This window comes from Plectropomus leopardus, chromosome 7 (genome assembly GCF_026936395.1).
Source record: "Plectropomus leopardus strain MGB_pleo_1.0 chromosome 7, ASM2693639v1, whole genome shotgun sequence".
NCBI lineage: Eukaryota > Metazoa > Chordata > Actinopteri > Perciformes > Serranidae > Plectropomus > Plectropomus leopardus.
The window spans coordinates 29,377,781-29,396,583 of NC_142182.1; the positions used below are offsets into that span (position 1 = coordinate 29,377,781).

General features: G+C 37.7%; 1 protein-coding gene across 1 annotated transcript; it reads left to right on the forward strand.

The window, feature by feature from the left end:
- Positions 1-3,304: 3,304 nt before the first annotated feature.
- Positions 3,305-18,445, forward strand: prkar2b (protein kinase, cAMP-dependent, regulatory, type II, beta). The gene is made up of 13 exons (XM_088080420.1): positions 3,305-3,795; positions 5,003-5,087; positions 8,359-8,925; positions 9,942-9,977; positions 11,315-11,367; positions 11,528-11,611; positions 11,849-11,955; positions 12,601-12,754; positions 15,493-15,594; positions 15,685-15,759; positions 15,865-15,933; positions 16,029-16,164; positions 17,023-18,445. Exons 3-13 carry the CDS (start codon positions 8,658-8,660, stop codon positions 17,154-17,156), a joined length of 1,218 nt encoding a protein of 405 aa, XP_087936546.1. The 5' UTR covers positions 3,305-3,795; positions 5,003-5,087; positions 8,359-8,657; the 3' UTR covers positions 17,157-18,445.
- Positions 18,446-18,803: the final 358 nt, after the last annotated feature.

An 18,803-nucleotide genomic window follows, 5' to 3' on the forward strand; every position in this document is an offset into this window, starting at 1 on the left:
CTTGCAGTGTCTGTTTGGTGATGCTGAAAATACACAAAGAGCTGAAAGGAACTTTTTTTGACTTAGAGGTGTAAATGAGATGTTTTTGTAACTTAAGAGGGGAAAAAAGCAACATTTTTTAGTATGAAGGTGATTGAGTGTAATGTGTGATTAACAAATGACAGGAATACAATTAAAGGCTTTTAACCAACAAAAATTTGCACTTCTACAAAATGCAGGTGGGGTTCTTTGGCAGATAGGAGGACCTGTCTGCCCATCAGCACTTTGTAAATGTGGCATAAATCAAACTTAAAACCTTTAAGAGGCCAATCATCATGTTCAGATTGAAAAACTACTGCAAAATCAATTGCTATGCCAAGGGGAGCTGTCAAAATACTGAAAAATACAAAAGCTTAAACAGAAAAGAAGCCATTCTTTATGCTACAACTCAGCCTTTCCAACCAGATAGAAAATATATTACTGCCTAAATATTTTGTTCACATGGATCATCTAATGTGAAAACTGAGTCAACACAATGCCAGCAAATTTGTAGTTTTCCTTCTTTTGTTGAAACATGACTACTAGTAGGAAAAAAACGACTGAATGTTCTGCATACTCAAACAGAGATCAAAACATAAGATTAGGTGCTCATTGAAAGGAAAAACAGAAAGGCACTCCAAAAATATATGATTAAGGAAACGGAAAGGAAACAAGGCTTTAAAAAAGCCCTGATGTAGACCTACAGAGGTGGAAACGTGCATGCTATTTAAATGATTTAGCCGCCATAATCAAGGCTTCTGATACTTCCTTCCTTTTTTATTTGTTTTTGGTTCGCCTTCCTGTTAACATGACCTAACATGAGCCTTCTCGAGCTGCAACACAGACTGTGAAGGCTCATGCACACTTACTATATCTTGTTGATGGCACATAGGAGAAAATGCCCATATGCAAGTGAATATGGAATCATTGTCCTTTACTTGCAATAAACTTTATCAAGATATACAACCTATTCAAACTGCAATAAACATGTAGTCCAGTCCATTACTTAATCCCCTGAGAGGACCCGATGTCTCCCACTGTATGTGTACCGTATATTTTTCACAGGATGTTAATCATGTTACCTTGCTACTGCTGGCTGTCCTGCCCTACCTGCTGGACAGCTGCTTCGTGTCTCTGCACCTGATGCTTACTGAGATGAGGACGAAAAAAACAAACTGTAAGTGTATAATTTTCAGTGGTGTGGTGAAGGTATACGTCAAAAGTGATGTTAAATGATTTGAGGAATCATGCAGATAAACTTTTAACATCAGAAGATATGGGGCATTGATCGTTTCTGCATTTTGTTCAATTCTTGTTTTTCAGTTTCAAAGTCTTGCGGATTCAAGTAAGAATACATCGTTATTGTCGAAAATGGACTGGAAGCAGCAACTGCAAAGGTAAAGATCTTACCACTAAGACTTGACATACAGCAGAGTACATCTATTTTATGTCTTTTATTGAACTGTTTTACTGAGCTTGTTGCACTTCACTGATATTCTTTCCTTCATTTATAGATGATGAGCAAAAATCAACAGAGAGGCAGGTTGTCAAACTGAGTCACTCAGCTATTGACAGACTTGTTTGGTGCTTTACATTTACAGTTATCACGGTTGTTTGTCAGTCACGAAAATGGTGTATAAATACAAGTCAAGGATGATCTGTCCACAGTCTGGGAGTAGCACTCTTTATCTTCATCTTTATCTTCTCATCTCAGAGAGCACAAATTTGTCTCAGTATTACCTGCACTGTAGCCAATAACTTGCTGGGGGAGCAGAGACGGATCACAGACCAGACGCAAAACAGAGCTGCGTTGACGGAAAGTGTTTTTTTTTTGGATTAAATATAAAATCAAAATCAATTTCATCTCAACTCATGAAGTCCATGTATATTATTGTCACCAGATAATTGTCATGACTTCAGTGGAAAGCGCATGGTTGACATTTCCTATCAGCAGAGTGTGTGCGTGTGTGTGTGCGTTTGTGTGTGTGAGATGTGGTATTACAACTCTGAAATCTGATAAAAGTGAACAGTCTTATCTCAGCATCTTTCTATTGTGGAAACTTAAGAGGCAGTGAGGAACCTCAGTGGGACCCAGACTCATCATGGTTTACAAAGCATCTTCAATACAAAGCACACAAATAAGAAACCAAAAATGACTTCAAATATGACCTGACACATTTGCACTCTCATATATGCTCATAATTATGCCAATAATTCCAGACAATTTCATAATCTATGATGGCATAGTATTAAAGAAACTGTACAATCAAAAAGTGAGATACCTGAAAATTCATATTTCACATGACATTTTTTATTTGTAATAAACATTATAGCACGAGATGAAAATGTAGAGTAAAAGTAGTAAAATCATTTCACATGGCAGCACATCTCATGTTCCTTTCAGCACACTGTGATCAGACTGCAGGAAATGGATCAGCAGGTTCTTCCACCGTTTAACAGAACACCAGAACTGTACAGGGGAAATATTATTGTGCAAAGTACTTTAACATTGTGCTACAAGACAATGTCCAGTAGGTGGCATAATCACCCACATTTTGAAAATATGAATAGCACCATAGGGTGTGTTCATAAGGAAGAGGACAATAGTGTAACTACGCTCATTGTCAGTATATCAGGTACAGAACGATAAAATGCAGTCTAATACAACAGTTATGCAATATATCCTACATTTATGAAGTTTTGAAATATACTTACAGGTGTTTCTAATATTTTGTCCATTTATACTACTGAGGAAAATCTAAATAACAGAAATATATCTCTGTAAAATGCAATAAAATTCAACAGCAACTCAAAAATCAGCCCCCAAGATGATCACATAGTTGAATCAACAGCTCTGTAAAACAGTTACTACAAAAACCGTATCATTGTAACTTTCATGACGGGTTTATTGCAGAACTGTTGTATTGGACTGCTTTAGTTTTTATCAAGGCATGCTTAATAAACTGCAAACTGAATTTATATCAACAGTATGTTTACTGTAGTTCATGATATTTAAGTTTACAGACACAGACAAATTTTGTTATGTAGTTGTTGCTAAAAGGCATAATGCTAAAACTTTTACGGATTCATAATATTTGTAGTTGATAGAAGTCATAATATTCAGCCATATGTCTTCAAACTATCCCCAAAACAGCAACATTATTACTGTGGGAGTGTAGTAAACACCTGTTTTGTTTCAAAGGGGTACTGTAGTAAGAACCATATGGCTTATAACCAACACAACTAATAACTTATCCCACATTTGTAGTCAAATCACAATTTCAGTCCACTTCTGTGTCTTTAAAGTCATATTTTTGTATCAGTCTCATACAGTAAATGAGCAAGTGTTGAAGAAATGTCTTATTTGTCTTATTTAGGCATAGTGAAAAAACCACATCCCCACAATCAAATCCATGCTAAAATCATGTTTGCTGAGCAAGATCCATTGTAAATATTGCACATTTTGTAAATATGTTGCACTTGGTGTTTGACTGTCTCTGTAGTGACGCTGTGTTCTTTCTGTAGTCACTTTTTCAAGGACTTCAATCCCCTTGATGTCGTGCTACTCGAGACTCAGTGACTGACACAGGTGTCCTGCATTGAGGCTAATCCAGCTCCTCATACCGCTGATGTACCTGTAACGCCTTGAAGAAGCTCTCTGGCCGAAAGCTTGCACAGTAAACGTGATTTTTGCATGGTTTTGAGTGTGCGGATGTGCTTTTTTTCGCTGTTGATAACGATTCAGCTCCAGCACCTCAGTCTAAGTCCAAATACCAGGTGAGTGGTGTTTTTTCAAGATTTTATCTGATCTTATTTAGGCATAAGAAATTGTGCATTACTTTCAATAGGAACTATGTAAATATATTATATCATAAGCAGTTCTGTTTGATGTCTTAAGTACATTTATACCATAAACAAACTGTGAAACTGTTAGAGGCCTGGGGGCTCGCTACCCCTTTCACACTCACACTGTCCTGTCAACTAAAGGCAATAAAAGCCCAAAAAATGATCTTTAAAAAAAAGAGGCTTGAGGGGTCTGTTAAAGAAGCATCCTCTTCACGTTCTTTACCACCAAAAGTGTATTTTCTTGGTGTTATAGCACAAATGAGCTGCTGAGAAAATAATGAAACACTCAGCATCATGTGGGTGAGCTACCCATTCAGAACCTTTCCCGTAGATGTGTAAAATGTTGGCGGAGTTGTGACTTACATTCTTGTCATTCAAACTTAATTTTATCTTCAAACACAGTATTGACCACCTCCTGTTGTACTGTGTTCATACTGAGCCTTATTCCAAATATCAACAATGTCCACGTCCTGCTTGTCTATACAGTAAACCACATACTGTTCATTATTTTTCAGGGCTGTACTTCCTTGTGTACATGTAAGTTTATATTACATGCAGCATTTTTCTTCCTGCATCATTGTTTGCTGCACTATTTGATGTATTTTTACCTTTATCTGTAATTCTACCATGGCATGGCTGGATCCCACTTAAATTACAATAATGTACAGTCAGCAAACCTTATATGGAAACAAAAGCATATTAGAACTTTGGTGATCTCTTTTATCTTCTTTTATATTAATATTTGATCATATTAATAATTAATTAATTCATATTACAGACTGAATATTGAGCAATGTTTTGTGAATATAAATGAAACTAGATGTGACACTTGAAGAGATTGAGGAATGATTTTTTTACTTCATAAAACACTTTCAAGCACTAAAATTGCATATGAACATGCGTCCTGTGTGTTCTGTCTACATTTTGATGTGAAGCATATGTGTTGCATTCTGTTAATGAAAATCCAAACTCTTATTGCAACATAAGGATAATCTTTGAACTTTCAGGTGCCACAGCTGCAAGCTTCATTTGTCTGTTGAGATGCATTAACAGTCTGCAGGATGTACGGTTCAGAGAGCAGCGCTGATGTGCTGTATGTTCCTTACTAACAGCTGTCTCTGATGTCTTCTTACTGTAGGTGCCATGAAGGGGTCTCACTGCACACATCCAGATTAAATCCCTGTGGAGATCGGCTCACTGTGAAAGCCTGTACCCTGTGAGTGGTGAGTTTGGAGCAGCAGCAGTGTTGCATTACTGGTCACTCCATGCATGTACTCCCATATGTTTGCCTGAGTGAGAAAATGTTGTGCTTTCTTAATAGAGAGTGACAGATATGGGCCACAGCAGGGGGAAGGGTCTCATAGCCGAGCTACCATGGCAGATAATAGCTGTGCTCTTTTGGTCATTTTTTTTTTCCCCATCAAGTGATTTCACGCTGCAAGAATTATTCCTTCATCTCTTTTTGCCCTCTGCTCACCACCATCAAATTCCAACACAACATAATAATCTCTATAATGTGGCACACTAAAGAGGGTTGTTGCACGTTTGGCAGTCTCAAGAGACTTAATGGTTTGGTGACGGGACTTTCTGCTGCCCCCAAAACAGATTTCTTGATTTCCCTTCCTTCTGTCATACAGTCTTCACTCATTTGCTAATGCTTTTGAAATTTACGTGGAACAAACTTTTATTTTTTATGTATCACCTAAGGATGTAGTCATGAACTCTCCTCTCTTTTGTTCTTTTTCTCTCTGTATACCTGTGTTATGTTTGAAGCTGAAATGAGTAACCTGAGCAGTAAAAGCTGAGAACACAGAGGGGTTTACCAGTTTTACAGGTTTAAAGGCCCAGTGTGTGGGCTTTAGGGTTAAATATCAACAGAAATGGAATATAATATAATTTGATTTTCTATGATGTATAATCATGTGACCATAAGAAATTTTTGTTACTGTAGAATGAGAAGTTTATGTCTACATACGAAGTGGGTCCTCGTCCAAAGAGTCCGCCATGTTGCACTGCCATGTTTCTACAGTAGCCCAGAATGGACAAACCAAACACTGGCCCTAGATAAAGCCATTCGCATTTTTGCCTTTTTGCGTCAGCCACTGTACTCAGAAGCTTTTTTCACCTATTTAAATCACCAATAGCTAGCCAGATTTTTAATAACCAAATGACTGAATCACTTATAACCTGTTTTGGGCCAAGCATATTGTGTCACTTTAGTTCTGAATGTTTCATCCTGTAATGAAGCTTGCTGGCAGCATACTGTATTTGCCTGGAAGCCACAATGTTCTGAAAGCTCCATGATGTTAAAAATATGCATCAGATTTATACATTTTTCTACCTCCAGAGCAAGAAATAGGGCCGAAACTGCTGCCGCTATAAAAGGGACACTCCATCTATAATGAGCCTTTGTCTTACGGCTATTAATTAGTTTAGAAATGTAATTAATCATTGGAAATAAGCTGGAGTGCCGGTTTGAATTCAAGACTAGTTTTCACTGTTCATCCTGTTCATTAGATCAGTTAAATTTTGTTTCTTAATCCCAAAATGCAGTTACATTGTTAGGCCTGGGCGTCCGCGGCTTCAGCCCTGAATGTTTTATGCATAGCCCCCGATCTAAATATATATAGGCTAAATATACATATTTTGAAATTAAGAATAGGCATAATAATTTATAAAAGCCCCAGATCGATAATATGGCACTCTCTTCATCATGCATTAATTCCTCAAAAATAATATGACATTGTTGATCAACATTGCAAATTTAACTATTTTTGCAACTTAAGTCAACAAATATTCAATGAAAGCAGTTTGTAAAACATTCTGTTTCTGTTAGTATTGCTTATTACCAACAACCACTGATATTTTTAACAGTACAAATCATAATAAATCTGGAAGGTAAAAAAAATAGTTTCAAGAATAAATAAGATGCCAGAGTGCATAAAAAGCATAAAAAATGTACTAGAGGATCCCCCAGCACCCTGCGACACAGATCCAGACCAAGCCCCCAATATTCTCAAATTCTAGAAATGCCCCTACCAGAAAAGTGTAGGGAAGACCGGGTATTGTTGTAACACTTTTTGTCTCACTACCTATAACTAGCTGAATTTTTGTGTTAGAGCGCTCAGATTTTGATATAAAGTACCATCGTTTGTCTACTCCAAAAAGCAATGTTTCCAACTTCTGCAGCTTTATAACAGAAGTCATTAATTCATATCAGATACAAGCAGTTCCACTGTTAAAACCTTCCCTGCTACTGGGCTTAGCTGTAACATAACTTAGGGCAAGCTGTAACAACAAGAGTGAGGAATTAAAAATTAAACAATCAAAAAAAAAATACACAAAGAATTAATACACTAATAACAGGTTCCTGACTCACTAACTTGTGCCTGTTGGATGCTTAGTAGCCTACCTAACGTGGAGTGAGTCTAAAATACAAGTCTGTCTCAGTAAAATAACCAGTCGAGACGTTTACTGGCTGGTCACAGAAAACTTTTTGACTGTTGTGATAGCCCACACAGCTGTGTCGATCTTCTTTCTTGGAGGTTTTGTCATTTCTCGCAGTATCTGCTCAATGTCACATGGCAGAAAGAGAGTAAATTTGGCACCGACCATACTGTCTTTACCTGCCTCACCCTATATGATGCTGATTTTAGTATGTGTGTAAACACACCTGTCAGTTTTTCTCAACAAGTCCCCTGATATGCTGGAAAAAGAAGTAAGAGAGATAGAGGAATGTGTGAGGTTGTCATTGAGGTTAGCTGAAACACACACACACACACACACACACACACACACACACACACACACACACACACACACACAAAAAGCTGTTATAACTGTCCCCACTCCTGTCAGCTGTTGTTTAAAATGGTGGTTTAAAATGAGCAAAGATGAAATGCCTCGTGTATTCCCCCAGAGACTAACTCTCTAATTCTGTACAAGTTACATAAATCAACTTTAAATGTATCAGTATTATTTAAAATATAGACTTGTTCCCAGAAAAAAAACCAACTACCTGTAGATCAGTGTTTTGGCTTTAAAATCTGCACGTCTTCACACAGCATGCAAGGTCAGAAAGGAAGGGGTCATACAATAAATGCATCACATGACTCATATGTCATACCTTCTTGGTGAAAGTGTTGCTCTTACAACCATCCCCCCTTTGTTACAACCATATCTAGCCTCCCCTGCTATTTTTTATCTGTGATATCCTTTTAAGATTTAGCAAGGTTATTACTGCCTGCTGTATGTAACGATTTTTTTCCTCTTTTATAAGCCTTTTTTTACACAAGATTCTGAATTATTTCAAAGGAATATTTTGAGACATTCTCTGTGGAAATAAGATTTATGGCCATAAAACAAGAAATTTAAAACTTGACAAGAGACATAATACAGACATCCGACGTGTCGTCTCTCTCGGTGAAAATCGATCTGACTGATCCACCCGAGGGTTTTTCTTTCCCATCATTTGTATTTTGCGTCTGACTGCAGTTTCTGCGCTGCTGCTGCTCATACGCAATCCCTGGATAGGTGGTTGCCATGGATTCCTGGGTCACATGCGTGGGTTTCCTGTAGCCAGAAGCAGCAGAAGATGCTGGGACGAAAAATCCAGAGCCATTTTCATTCAAGAAAAAGAGAGGATTCGCGGTGGATGGCTCGCTGACTGACTGGGTGGCAAGACTACACCCGCCTGCTGATTTCGGCTTTTTCCATCTGTGTGCTTTTGATTATTCTTTTGGGGAGATTCGCAGCAAACCGGTTTTGTCCACATCCATAGACTGATAACAGGAATGAGTATAGAAATTCCTGAAGGACTGACGGAGCTGTTACAGAGCTTTACCGTGGAAGTGTTGAGGAATCAGCCCAGGGATTTGCTCGAGTTTGCGTTACAGTACTTCACCCAGCTGAAGGAAAGTGAGACCAAAGAGGCCTCATTTGGCAATGACCAAAATTCGGCCCCAAGACCTGGAAAAGCGGTCAATTTCATTGACGAAGCCATGCAGATCGATTCGGAGAACGGAGAGGAGGAGGAGGACGACGATGACGAGGAATTCATAGGTAGGCGAACATATGCACTTTATGTCATGTTAGATGTATATGACAGTGGATTTTGTTAATTTTTGTTAATAATGAGGATGTATCGCTGTGCACACCTTCGGTCCAGGGGGAGAGACACATTGGGCGCAGTGATGCTCCAGCGCTCGCCACCTTGCATCCACCACGGCTCTGTCATTTGCCATATATGGTCATTGGGGCTGAATGATGCTTAATGAAACGTGTCTTTATCTGTGCAGACACGCTTTTGTGATAAGAAGACAGCATCAAGGCACAGCAGCTGCAAATAAAAGGACTGTGTTTCCTAGACAGACCTGCAGCTCGAGGTCATTTGAATATGTGGTGCAGGCCTTGTGGGCCTCCCCCGATCATGGATTAAAATATGACAAAGGTAGAAAATTAAACCTGTGCCATGATGCAAGCAATGCAAGGGATTTTTTTTTTATCCACCCTAATTTGTGCATCCGAAATTGTAGTCACATACAACACAATGGTCAGTGCAGTATTGCCATAAGGTGCAGCAAGTAGCATAGCAACCCAGAGCTCTGACACAGCATCCCAATGAGTGGTGGGGTCTGCAAGGCTGTCTGCACTGGTTACATAAGGACACTATATTCAGTCATTAAACTAACTATTGTTGTAATTTTTGGTCCCCATCACACCTCCAGTGCTTTGTTTTAATGATATTCCAAAGAGCCTCCTCAGACAACACTGGCAGGCAGCCCATTAATGGATGACACCTCCTATCTTATGTATATTTCATGCTGAGACAATTGTGTGGAAGCTCAGCACTTTATGCCGTGTTTTACATTTGAATTTGATTCAAACGCACTTCAAAGCAGCTGTCCTTATTCAGGTTTTACCCAAATGAATATGGATCCTTAATGAGGACAGGGCTGGGTGTACACTGCACATGTCCTACTGATGTAAAAACTTCAATCTAACCCATTTTAGTTAAGATTCAATCACTGTGAGATAAAGTAAATCTAGTATTAATATATGTTTTCATGCTTTTGCAGCGCCGGTAATAAACAGATTCATCAGAAGAGCATCAGGTGAGTTGTTTCTTGCTTAAAGTCTGTCCTGTCAAGAGGAAAACTCTGGGTAGTGTCAGTGCTGGAAACATTTAAAACTTATTTGACACATGAGGACTCAGGCTACGTCAGATTGTCTCCAGTACAAGTATTTTTCCATCTGTGTCTCCTCACTGTCTTTACTTTAATATAATAGTATTGATTTATTAGAGTTTGTGAAACCACTTTGTCTCAAGTCTGGTTAATAATGTCAGTGCGTGACGTGGGCGGGGTGAGGAAGACAACTACTACTTCTAGTAATAATCTGTTGCTTGTGAAAACAGTAAGATTTTGGCTGTACAAGAATAACTAAGTAGTATTTGGACTGATATATGCATGTTTGACAGTCTGAATGGAGAGAATGTTCAAGTTTAGTTTAATTTCGTTTATTTCGGTCATTTTCAAACTTATACAACACAAATACACACACACACACACACACACAACGTGACAAAATTAAGTCATTAATTTTGAAGCAGTGACAAACCATAGCAAGTATTGCTGACTGAAAAAATGTGCCAGAGTTTATTGCACCTACTCTTTTAAACGTGTTTTGTACTGTTCTTTTTAAATTTCTATAATGAAACTGTAAGCAACATGCAAAGCAAAATATGTTTATCACATCGACATATAAGTCAAAAACAGAGATTAATATGCACACACTGGTGTTCATAACTCAGGTTTGTATTTGTCAATCATGTTATTTTAGAAATCTTTGAAAAAGTTATATGTATTACACATTTTCATTTCCTTTTCAAAACATATATATGCTTCACTTTGTATTACTTTATATTACTTGTATGTTTAATAAAAAATAATGTAATCAAGTATATATATTTTATCAACAAGGTTTCAGGGGTTTAAGCATTTTATTTTTGCAGAATCAGAGTAAATGTTCTTGCATTAGTGAATTCAAATATAAAGTGTTTTTAAATACACACGGTTAATTCAAGTAAAATGTTGTTTTGACCACACTATCCTGCCATTAAAATATTGGAAGGAAATGCCTTATGAGTGCCACCGTCATCCTCGCACCCCCCCCCCAAAGCCCCACACTTAAAACGAGAAAAGTTGTTTATTGAAAGATTTATTGCATGAAATGCCGCTGAATCATCCTTGGGATTCGGCTTTTGTTGTTAGAGTGGGATGAGAGTTGTGTGGCTGGGTCACATAGATGTGAAGCTGTATTCTTTGGTGTTTGGGTTAAAATATTGTTTTAAAATGTTATCTGTCTTTAGGCAGAAATTTTAATGTTTGGATGAATTTGCTGTCTGGCAGTGATTACCCAATTTATTAATTTGTTGATCTCTGTCATGCAGTGTGTGCTGAAGCGTTTAATCCTGATGAAGATGATGAGGAGAAAGAGCCACGGGTAAACTGTGTTTCATACCACAAAGATCCTGTTTTAATGCTGAGGTTGATATTTGAAGAATGAATTGTAGCTCTGAATCTGAATCAAACAGTCAATATTATATAGCCTTCTGCACGTACGTTATCGGGTCATGTCACAAGACCTGTATTTCAATTTGCAGGTCACCCACCCAAAAACCGATGAACAGAGACAGAGACTACAGGAAGCATGTTGGGACATTCTTCTGTTCAAGAATTTGGATCCGGTGAGTGGATTATTCCATAAGCAGTCTGTGCTCCTCTGGTTTGTGCTCTGCCATCTCTTAAATTACACAAAGGAGAACATGGCCTGAGGCCAGCAGTGTTTTACCACAGCTCAGTGCACCATGCGTGATTTGTAAAGATTATTTTCAAATAGCTGAAATAGCATGCTGAGTGGATTCTGCATGATTGTGTAAAAACATAAAAATTATACATTTAAATGACATTTTGTACCACTGCAGGAAGAGATGTCTCAGGTGCTGGATGCCATGTTTGAGAAATTCTGCACTGAAGGGGAGCACATCATCGATCAAGATGATGATGGGGACAACTTTTATGTTATTGAAAGGTGATTTTCTTTTATGTGGCTATTACAACATAACGCACAGATCATTGATTGTTATATGCAACTGCAAAATGAATATATTTGTGGAATAATCTGTAAAATGAATGCTTCCTGCTGACATAAGACTTAAGGGCACAACAATATGGGCTCCATGCATGGATGGATTGTTGAACAGGCCCAGAGGCCCAGAGTTTCAGGAAAATCACCAAAAAGAAACACAAAATGACTACAAAGAGACATAACACAACCAAAAACAATGCTTAATTACCACAATTAGACACAACATGATTACAAAGAGACACAAAACACCCAAAAAAGATGTAAAATTACCACAAAGACAAAAAACCAAACAAACAAACCCAAAAGATGCAAAATTACCATACAGAGACAAAAATTGCCTCAAAGAGACAAAACAAACACAAGGAGATGCAAAACTAAGAATCATTTAATCAAAAAAAGATGCATAACCACTACAGACAGATGCAAACTACCACAAAGTCTGTTTGTCTTGCTTCCATGCAGGAGAGGTGGTGGGGCCTTTTGCGTACCTGTGTCCAGGGCCCAATTGTCTTTTAATCCACCCATGCTGCCATGTGTTAATATTTTCTCTGATTGCCTCTTTTTCCTTTGTGTTTTTTTTTCATTCAGTGGGATGTTTAACATTTTTGTGAAGGTTGATGGCACAGAGAAGCTGGTAGGCTGCTATGACAACCGAGGCAGCTTTGGAGAACTTGCATTGATGTACAACACCCCCAGGGCAGCCACAATAACCGCCACCTCGCCTGGAGCCCTTTGGTGCCTAGTGAGTAAACCATTAAATCCTCATGCAGGAGCACAGTTGGCTCCACGCTCAGGTTTTTATAACACGCTGTGCTGTCAGTTGTCATGATTTACAGTAAATATCCAGCTTATCTGTGGCAGTGTTGGCACCATATGGTGAGATCATGTCGTCTGACTGATATAACGTACTGTAAAAAACCCACTGAATGAAGCAAAAAGTGAGCTTGCTCTAATCAAGCCGCTGGATATGAATTTGCATGTTCATTAATGCATATTAAAGCTAATGAATGTGCAAAGCGAATACGAAGAAAAGTAATACAGGCTCATTAAAAAATGATTTGTGGCCCATTCAGTGAGGGCAGCCTTCAGATCAGCTGAATGTGTCTGTATAGGAGAAGAGAAAAGTCAAGGTGGAAACAGTTTTTCCTCTGCATTGCCGTTTAAATAAAATTTCAACATTTTGGTTCAAAAACATCAAAGTGTTTTAGGAACTGTATCCAGAACAGCTGTTGTGAATTTTCAGTTGCTGCTTGCTCTGTGAAGCAGCTTGTATATCAGTGACTCGGTGAGGGTCGTGTCCTTAAACTGTGGGTAACAGCTCTGTTATGTCATCCGTGTGTGAACGGGGCAGGTTGCAGCTGTATCCCCTGTTGACCTGGTTACTTGTATTGTGTGTTTGAGTGTGTGAACAACCAGCCAGCCCCGTTCAACCAGCAATCCCCTGGTTGAATGAGGGACAGTGCGGCTGTAGGGACTTTGGACAAATAGTAGTATAATTCAGAGAAGTAGTAGATTTCAGGGAAGATGCAAGGGACAATTTCCCTCAATATTTACAACATGTGCATTTGTCCTCACCAATAAAAACACGAAGGTGGCAGAGGACTTTAATTTTGACACAATTAACATTTACACCATAAATGAATGCAGTAAGGGCACAAATTGGTGCATAAAAATGCACCAGAATTAAGTAAATTTATTGTTTGACACTCAAAATGTCCTTGTAGAGGACCCTCAAACACCCTGTTTCACAAGTTCCCCCAAATTTTGAAACCAAACCTACAGCATTGATACATAGCAGGAGCTTTACTTAGGTCTGGTTTCAATCTGGGATTTATACAGTATACTTTGTGGCAGTTTAAGTAAAGCTCCACCAGTAAGTCCTACGACCTAGGATTGACCATACTGATCACTTCACCACAACATTGGAGCCATGTCTACTCCTTTGGCAGGGATTTTTATTTTTCCCCAGCTAGAGGGCGCCACAGTCTTATTTAATAATTTCAGTTTTCAAATATATCCAAAAATAACAATTCTAACATATAACTAGTAAAGATAAATCAGCCTATTCCTCAAACACATTTAATCTACAGTAAATAACACTGATGGCTGAAGATTAAAACCCTTATGAATGCATGAATCTGACAGGAATTATTATTATAACAGCTTAGTGTGTATCTATCTATCTGTCTAGCAATAGCACATGACTGTTATTTTTTAAAGGTCAGTCACTGAGAGCAGCAGGATGGCGTAATGGTTTATGCAGCTTAAATGATCCTGAGTGGTGTTGTGCGGTGCAGGAGATGCTCTGCTTAGTTACATGCAGGTTTACAGTGACCCCTACTGCAAAATGTTCCATGTGAGTTATTGTTTTGTGAAAGGATACCAGAATAGTCTTGAATGGTAGAGAAAATGTAAATAAATATTTTCCGGACTTTTACAGAGAAAAAAAAATACATTAAAAATAACGGCAGTGCCAGACAGTGTGCACATCTTGAATTATTGTTTCTGCATCATGAATCATCAAAATTGTTTCAAGGCTTTGCAAGAGAAAAGAGAGGGTCTAAGTATATATATATACATATATATATATATATATATATATATATATATATATATATATATATATATATATATATATATATATATATATATATACATATATATATATATATATATATATATACTTTTACAACTTGTCATGTATCTCTGCTGTGTTCAGATAAAATAGGATAGCTGGTAAGGCAAAGTTGGGCAGTTGTGATTGTTTGTATAAATCTATTTATCAGTTCACTAAAAATATAATGTGACCGAACTACTATCAACTTTTCAGCCATGCTTTGCCTGTTCTTTTACTGCCTGTTTTCTTGCTACAATTTTGTCTACAGTGGACATGTGGCCTGTAATTTACAGGGTGGCACTCTTTAGCATATATTGTGATTTTACGGGCGCTGGTAGACTAAAAACATACAGGTTTCACTTCAGAAAAGTGTTCCTTTACCTGAATGCATGAAGTACTCATGCAAAATCCTTTCACATAAAAAGGAAAGTGTATTGTGAAAATATTTTTATATAAGTGAAACTGTTCATGAAATACAACATCCTACAACAAATTTGGTCTTATGCCCTTATTGTTTTAGCTGCAACACTCTTATTATAAAAAAAGCAAAAATCCACATGCCTCATGGCTTTCCTTGCAAGTTCTAGGGCCATTTATAAAATTTTATTTTTAATCTTTGCTCAGCCCATCCTAGTTATCTCAGACTAATCAAAATTATTGTTTTAGGTGAAGCATCTCTCCATTGAAAATACCATAACATCCTTGGCGACTGGCTGCTTTATATTTAAAGTGCACAAGATATAAAATGTTATTTGTCCCATTACCTGACTTAACCTTTCGTACATATAACAACACAAAGAGCCAGGCATTGTGTCTTGAAGCATGAACCTGATTGTTTTCCTCGTCTTTAATCTGTGTTTCAGGATCGTCTGACATTCAGGAGGATTATAGTGAAGAACAATGCCAAGAAAAGGAGGCTGTATGAGGCATTCATTGAAACGCTACCACTGCTTACGTCATTAGAGGTTAAGATCAGTTTTGTTCCCCACTGTGAAGAAAGTGCAGTACACATTTGGAGTAAAACCATTTTCAACCAGTTGTTCTTTTATCCACAGCTGTCAGAGAGAATGAAGGTAGTGGATGTAATATCCACCAAGGTATACAGTGATTCACAGCAGATAATTGCTCAGGTGATTAATCTTTTTGTATGATTTGTTCTCAGATTGATCATTTTCTGCTGCGTTGGAGCATTTCTAAAGACTGAGTCGCTTATTCTTTTGTGCTTTGTGTTTCAGGGTGATTTAGCAGATTGCTTCTACATTGTTGAGTCGGGTCAAGTTAGAATCACCATGAAAAGAAGCAGGGTGTGTTTGCTCATTCTTACCTTAATTTTTAATTATTGAAAAAAAGATGTTTGTGTGTCCTGGTATGTTTAAATTTTCATTTCTTTTCTTGTCAGACGAAAACAGACCAGGAGGAAGAGGAGGTGGATATTGCCACATGCTCTAGGGGCCAGTATTTTGGGGAGCTGGCACTTGTCACAAACAAGCCCAGAGCTGCATCAGCCTATGCTGTGGGAAGCGTCAAATGCTTGGGTATATTTTTTTGCATTTTTGTGATCACTCATATATTGCAGCTCATATGTAAACTTAAAGGTATACCAATTATTATTTTACATTATTGTCTTTAACCCTAATTAAAGGTCCAGTATACAGTATTTAGGGAGATAAATTGGCAGAAATGAAATATAATGTAATAAGTATGTTTTCTTTAATAATAATCACTTGAATATAGGAATTTTTGTGTTTTTGTTACCTTAGAATGAGCTGTTTATATTGATATGGGCAGCGGGTTCTTTCCTATGGAGATTGTCCTTTGGTGCTGACATGTTTCAACAGTAACCCAAATTGGACAAACCAAACACCGGCTTTAGATAGGGCCATTCACTTTTTTCGTGTTGTGCACTGTAGTTAGTAGCCCCTCCGCAATGAGCAGCGTCAGAAAAACTGATTTTTTAACCTACCACTACTTAATTCACTGTTTTTTTTTACTGGTTGAAATCACCTGCTCTGTTTGTCTTGGAGAGTAGGACACCTCTGTGCATAATTCAGCTCCTGGTCAAAACCTCCTGACGGTCTGGAGCAAACATTAAAATTGAACAAACATTAGCAGATGCTTTGCCAAACAACACAGAAGGAACACTACCTTGTAATGTGCTCCTGCTTTATTTAGTGTGTTTACCAGCCTTAATCAGCTGGTCAGTTTGTTCTGGAGAGGAAGAGACATCTGCTGATCATTTGGCTCCTGCTAAAAATCACTGAAGGAATTCTAACCCGGAGACCCACCAGCTTGTAGCAATCTGCAATTCTCACCACTAGATGTCAGTAAATCCCCCTAAATCTTGCGCACCAGACCTTTAAACTGTGTCCGACTCCTCTGCTCTTTTTTTTCAGCCATGGATGTCAAAGCCTTTGAGAGATTGCTGGGCCCATGCATGGACATCATGAAGAGAAACATTGCTAACTATGAGGAGCAGCTGGTGACCCTGTTTGGAAGTAGCGCTGAGATTGAGCAACAAAGTGCATGAGTCAGCTCCGATGGACCATGAATCGATGAAAGGAAAAAAAAACACAGGCTTGTATGGATGTTTTTCCCCCAATCACTTAAAAAGCTTTTCTTACAACAAATGTGAATATCCACTACATTTGTGTTTCAGATTAATTAAACAGACTGTCAGAATTCCATGAGACAAGATTCGCTTAGTTTGCTACAGAGTGTTATGATGAAAGTGAAGTGAGCCAAAGCACCGTTGCTTAAAGCTTGTTTGAATTAGATTTTTCACGACTCACCTTAAAAATGTAAGCGTACATTTTACTCGTCAGTGTCAGCCGCATTATTTGTTTGTATATTGAACACTTTTGTTGACACTCACATTTTCGCCACAGTGTTACAGTTACACCTACAGTATAATATCGTTTACGAATATCTAAACATTGTTTGTTAAAACTGGATGCCAAAGCTTATTTCTTACTGGATAATTGTGAGCAAATAGGTCACAATCTCTTGTAATCTCTGGCAGCATGAGGCACACTGGCACAAAAAGTGTGCCAACATGAAGAAGGATTAACAATTTGTTAAAGATTTGATAACATATTTCACATTTTGATCACGATAGAATGTAAACTTGGCAGTACTTAAACATTTTTACAAAGTACATTTCTGTTTATCATTAAGATTTAATCCCTCGAACACGTGTTCACGTATCATTGTTGGTAAGTGTGTTTGTGGCAGGTAGCCTTATACTATGCTTTTGCAAAAAAACAAACTTCAGAGAGATAGCTGATAGTTTTGTAAGAATATACAACACATTGCTGTACAATTTGAAATTGAGTATTTACTGTTATTATATAGACCCAGCTTTAATTTTATAAGTTGCCCCATTAGATTGTAGTCAGTATAGGCAGGCAGTGTCTTGAAACAATTGATTTTCCTGCGTTTTTAGTGTAAAATCTAAGTCATGTTTTTGTGTCAGTGAAATATACATTATGATTATGGCATCCATTATTGCTGTCTACCTCTGCCAACAACTTATACTGTTTGGAAACACATTATGATGTTCACTCTAAGCAGAAATCTTAAATGGGTCTTCTCTCTCTCTGTCCTCTCTCTTTTTAAAAATAAGAATTGAAGTCTTATGTGTTTTATCTGTGGTTTACTGCAGCTTAAACGGTTTAAAGCCAGTTTAACATTTCAATATTCTGAAATTATTCCCCCCTTCGTGCAGGCAGTGCTGGTAATTTTTGAAGGCAAACTCCAAAATACTGGCTTGAAATATTGTATGTTTCACTTTTCATGTCAATAAAGAACATTTTTATATTTGCGAGTCACACAACTATTTGGAATGGCACACATTAAAAGATGCATTCACCATTCAGTCATTCATTCACCATTCATTCGTTCCTGATAATCATTAATTTGTTCATTTACTATATTTTGTACTGAAAAGTTAAAACAATTATTTGCAGGTGGATGGAGAAATGATCTAGAAAGCAATGGTAGTATGTGCTTCTTGCTGAAGTTGCAACATTATAGATAAAAAAATAACCATGTATTGTTCCTGTTATTGCCAATCAGCTGTTACTTCCAAATAACAGACATGTACTTTCATCCAATCATACGATGATAAACAAACTAGAGTACGCCTCCAATGTTTTTCATAACAGTATCGACCAAT

What these genes read in the sequence shown, in the direction of transcription:
- prkar2b (XM_088080420.1), top strand. Translation starts at nt 8,658, where the DNA reads ATGAGTATAGAAATTCCTGAAGGACTGACGGAGCTGTTACAGAGCTTT. An exon ending in ATGAGGAGAAAGAGCCACGG is followed by an intron (nt 11,368 to 11,527) that starts GTAAACTGTGTT and finishes TTCAATTTGCAG; the next exon opens with GTCACCCACCCAAAAACCGA. An exon ending in AACTTTTATGTTATTGAAAG is followed by an intron (nt 11,956 to 12,600) that starts GTGATTTTCTTT and finishes TTTTTCATTCAG; the next exon opens with TGGGATGTTTAACATTTTTG.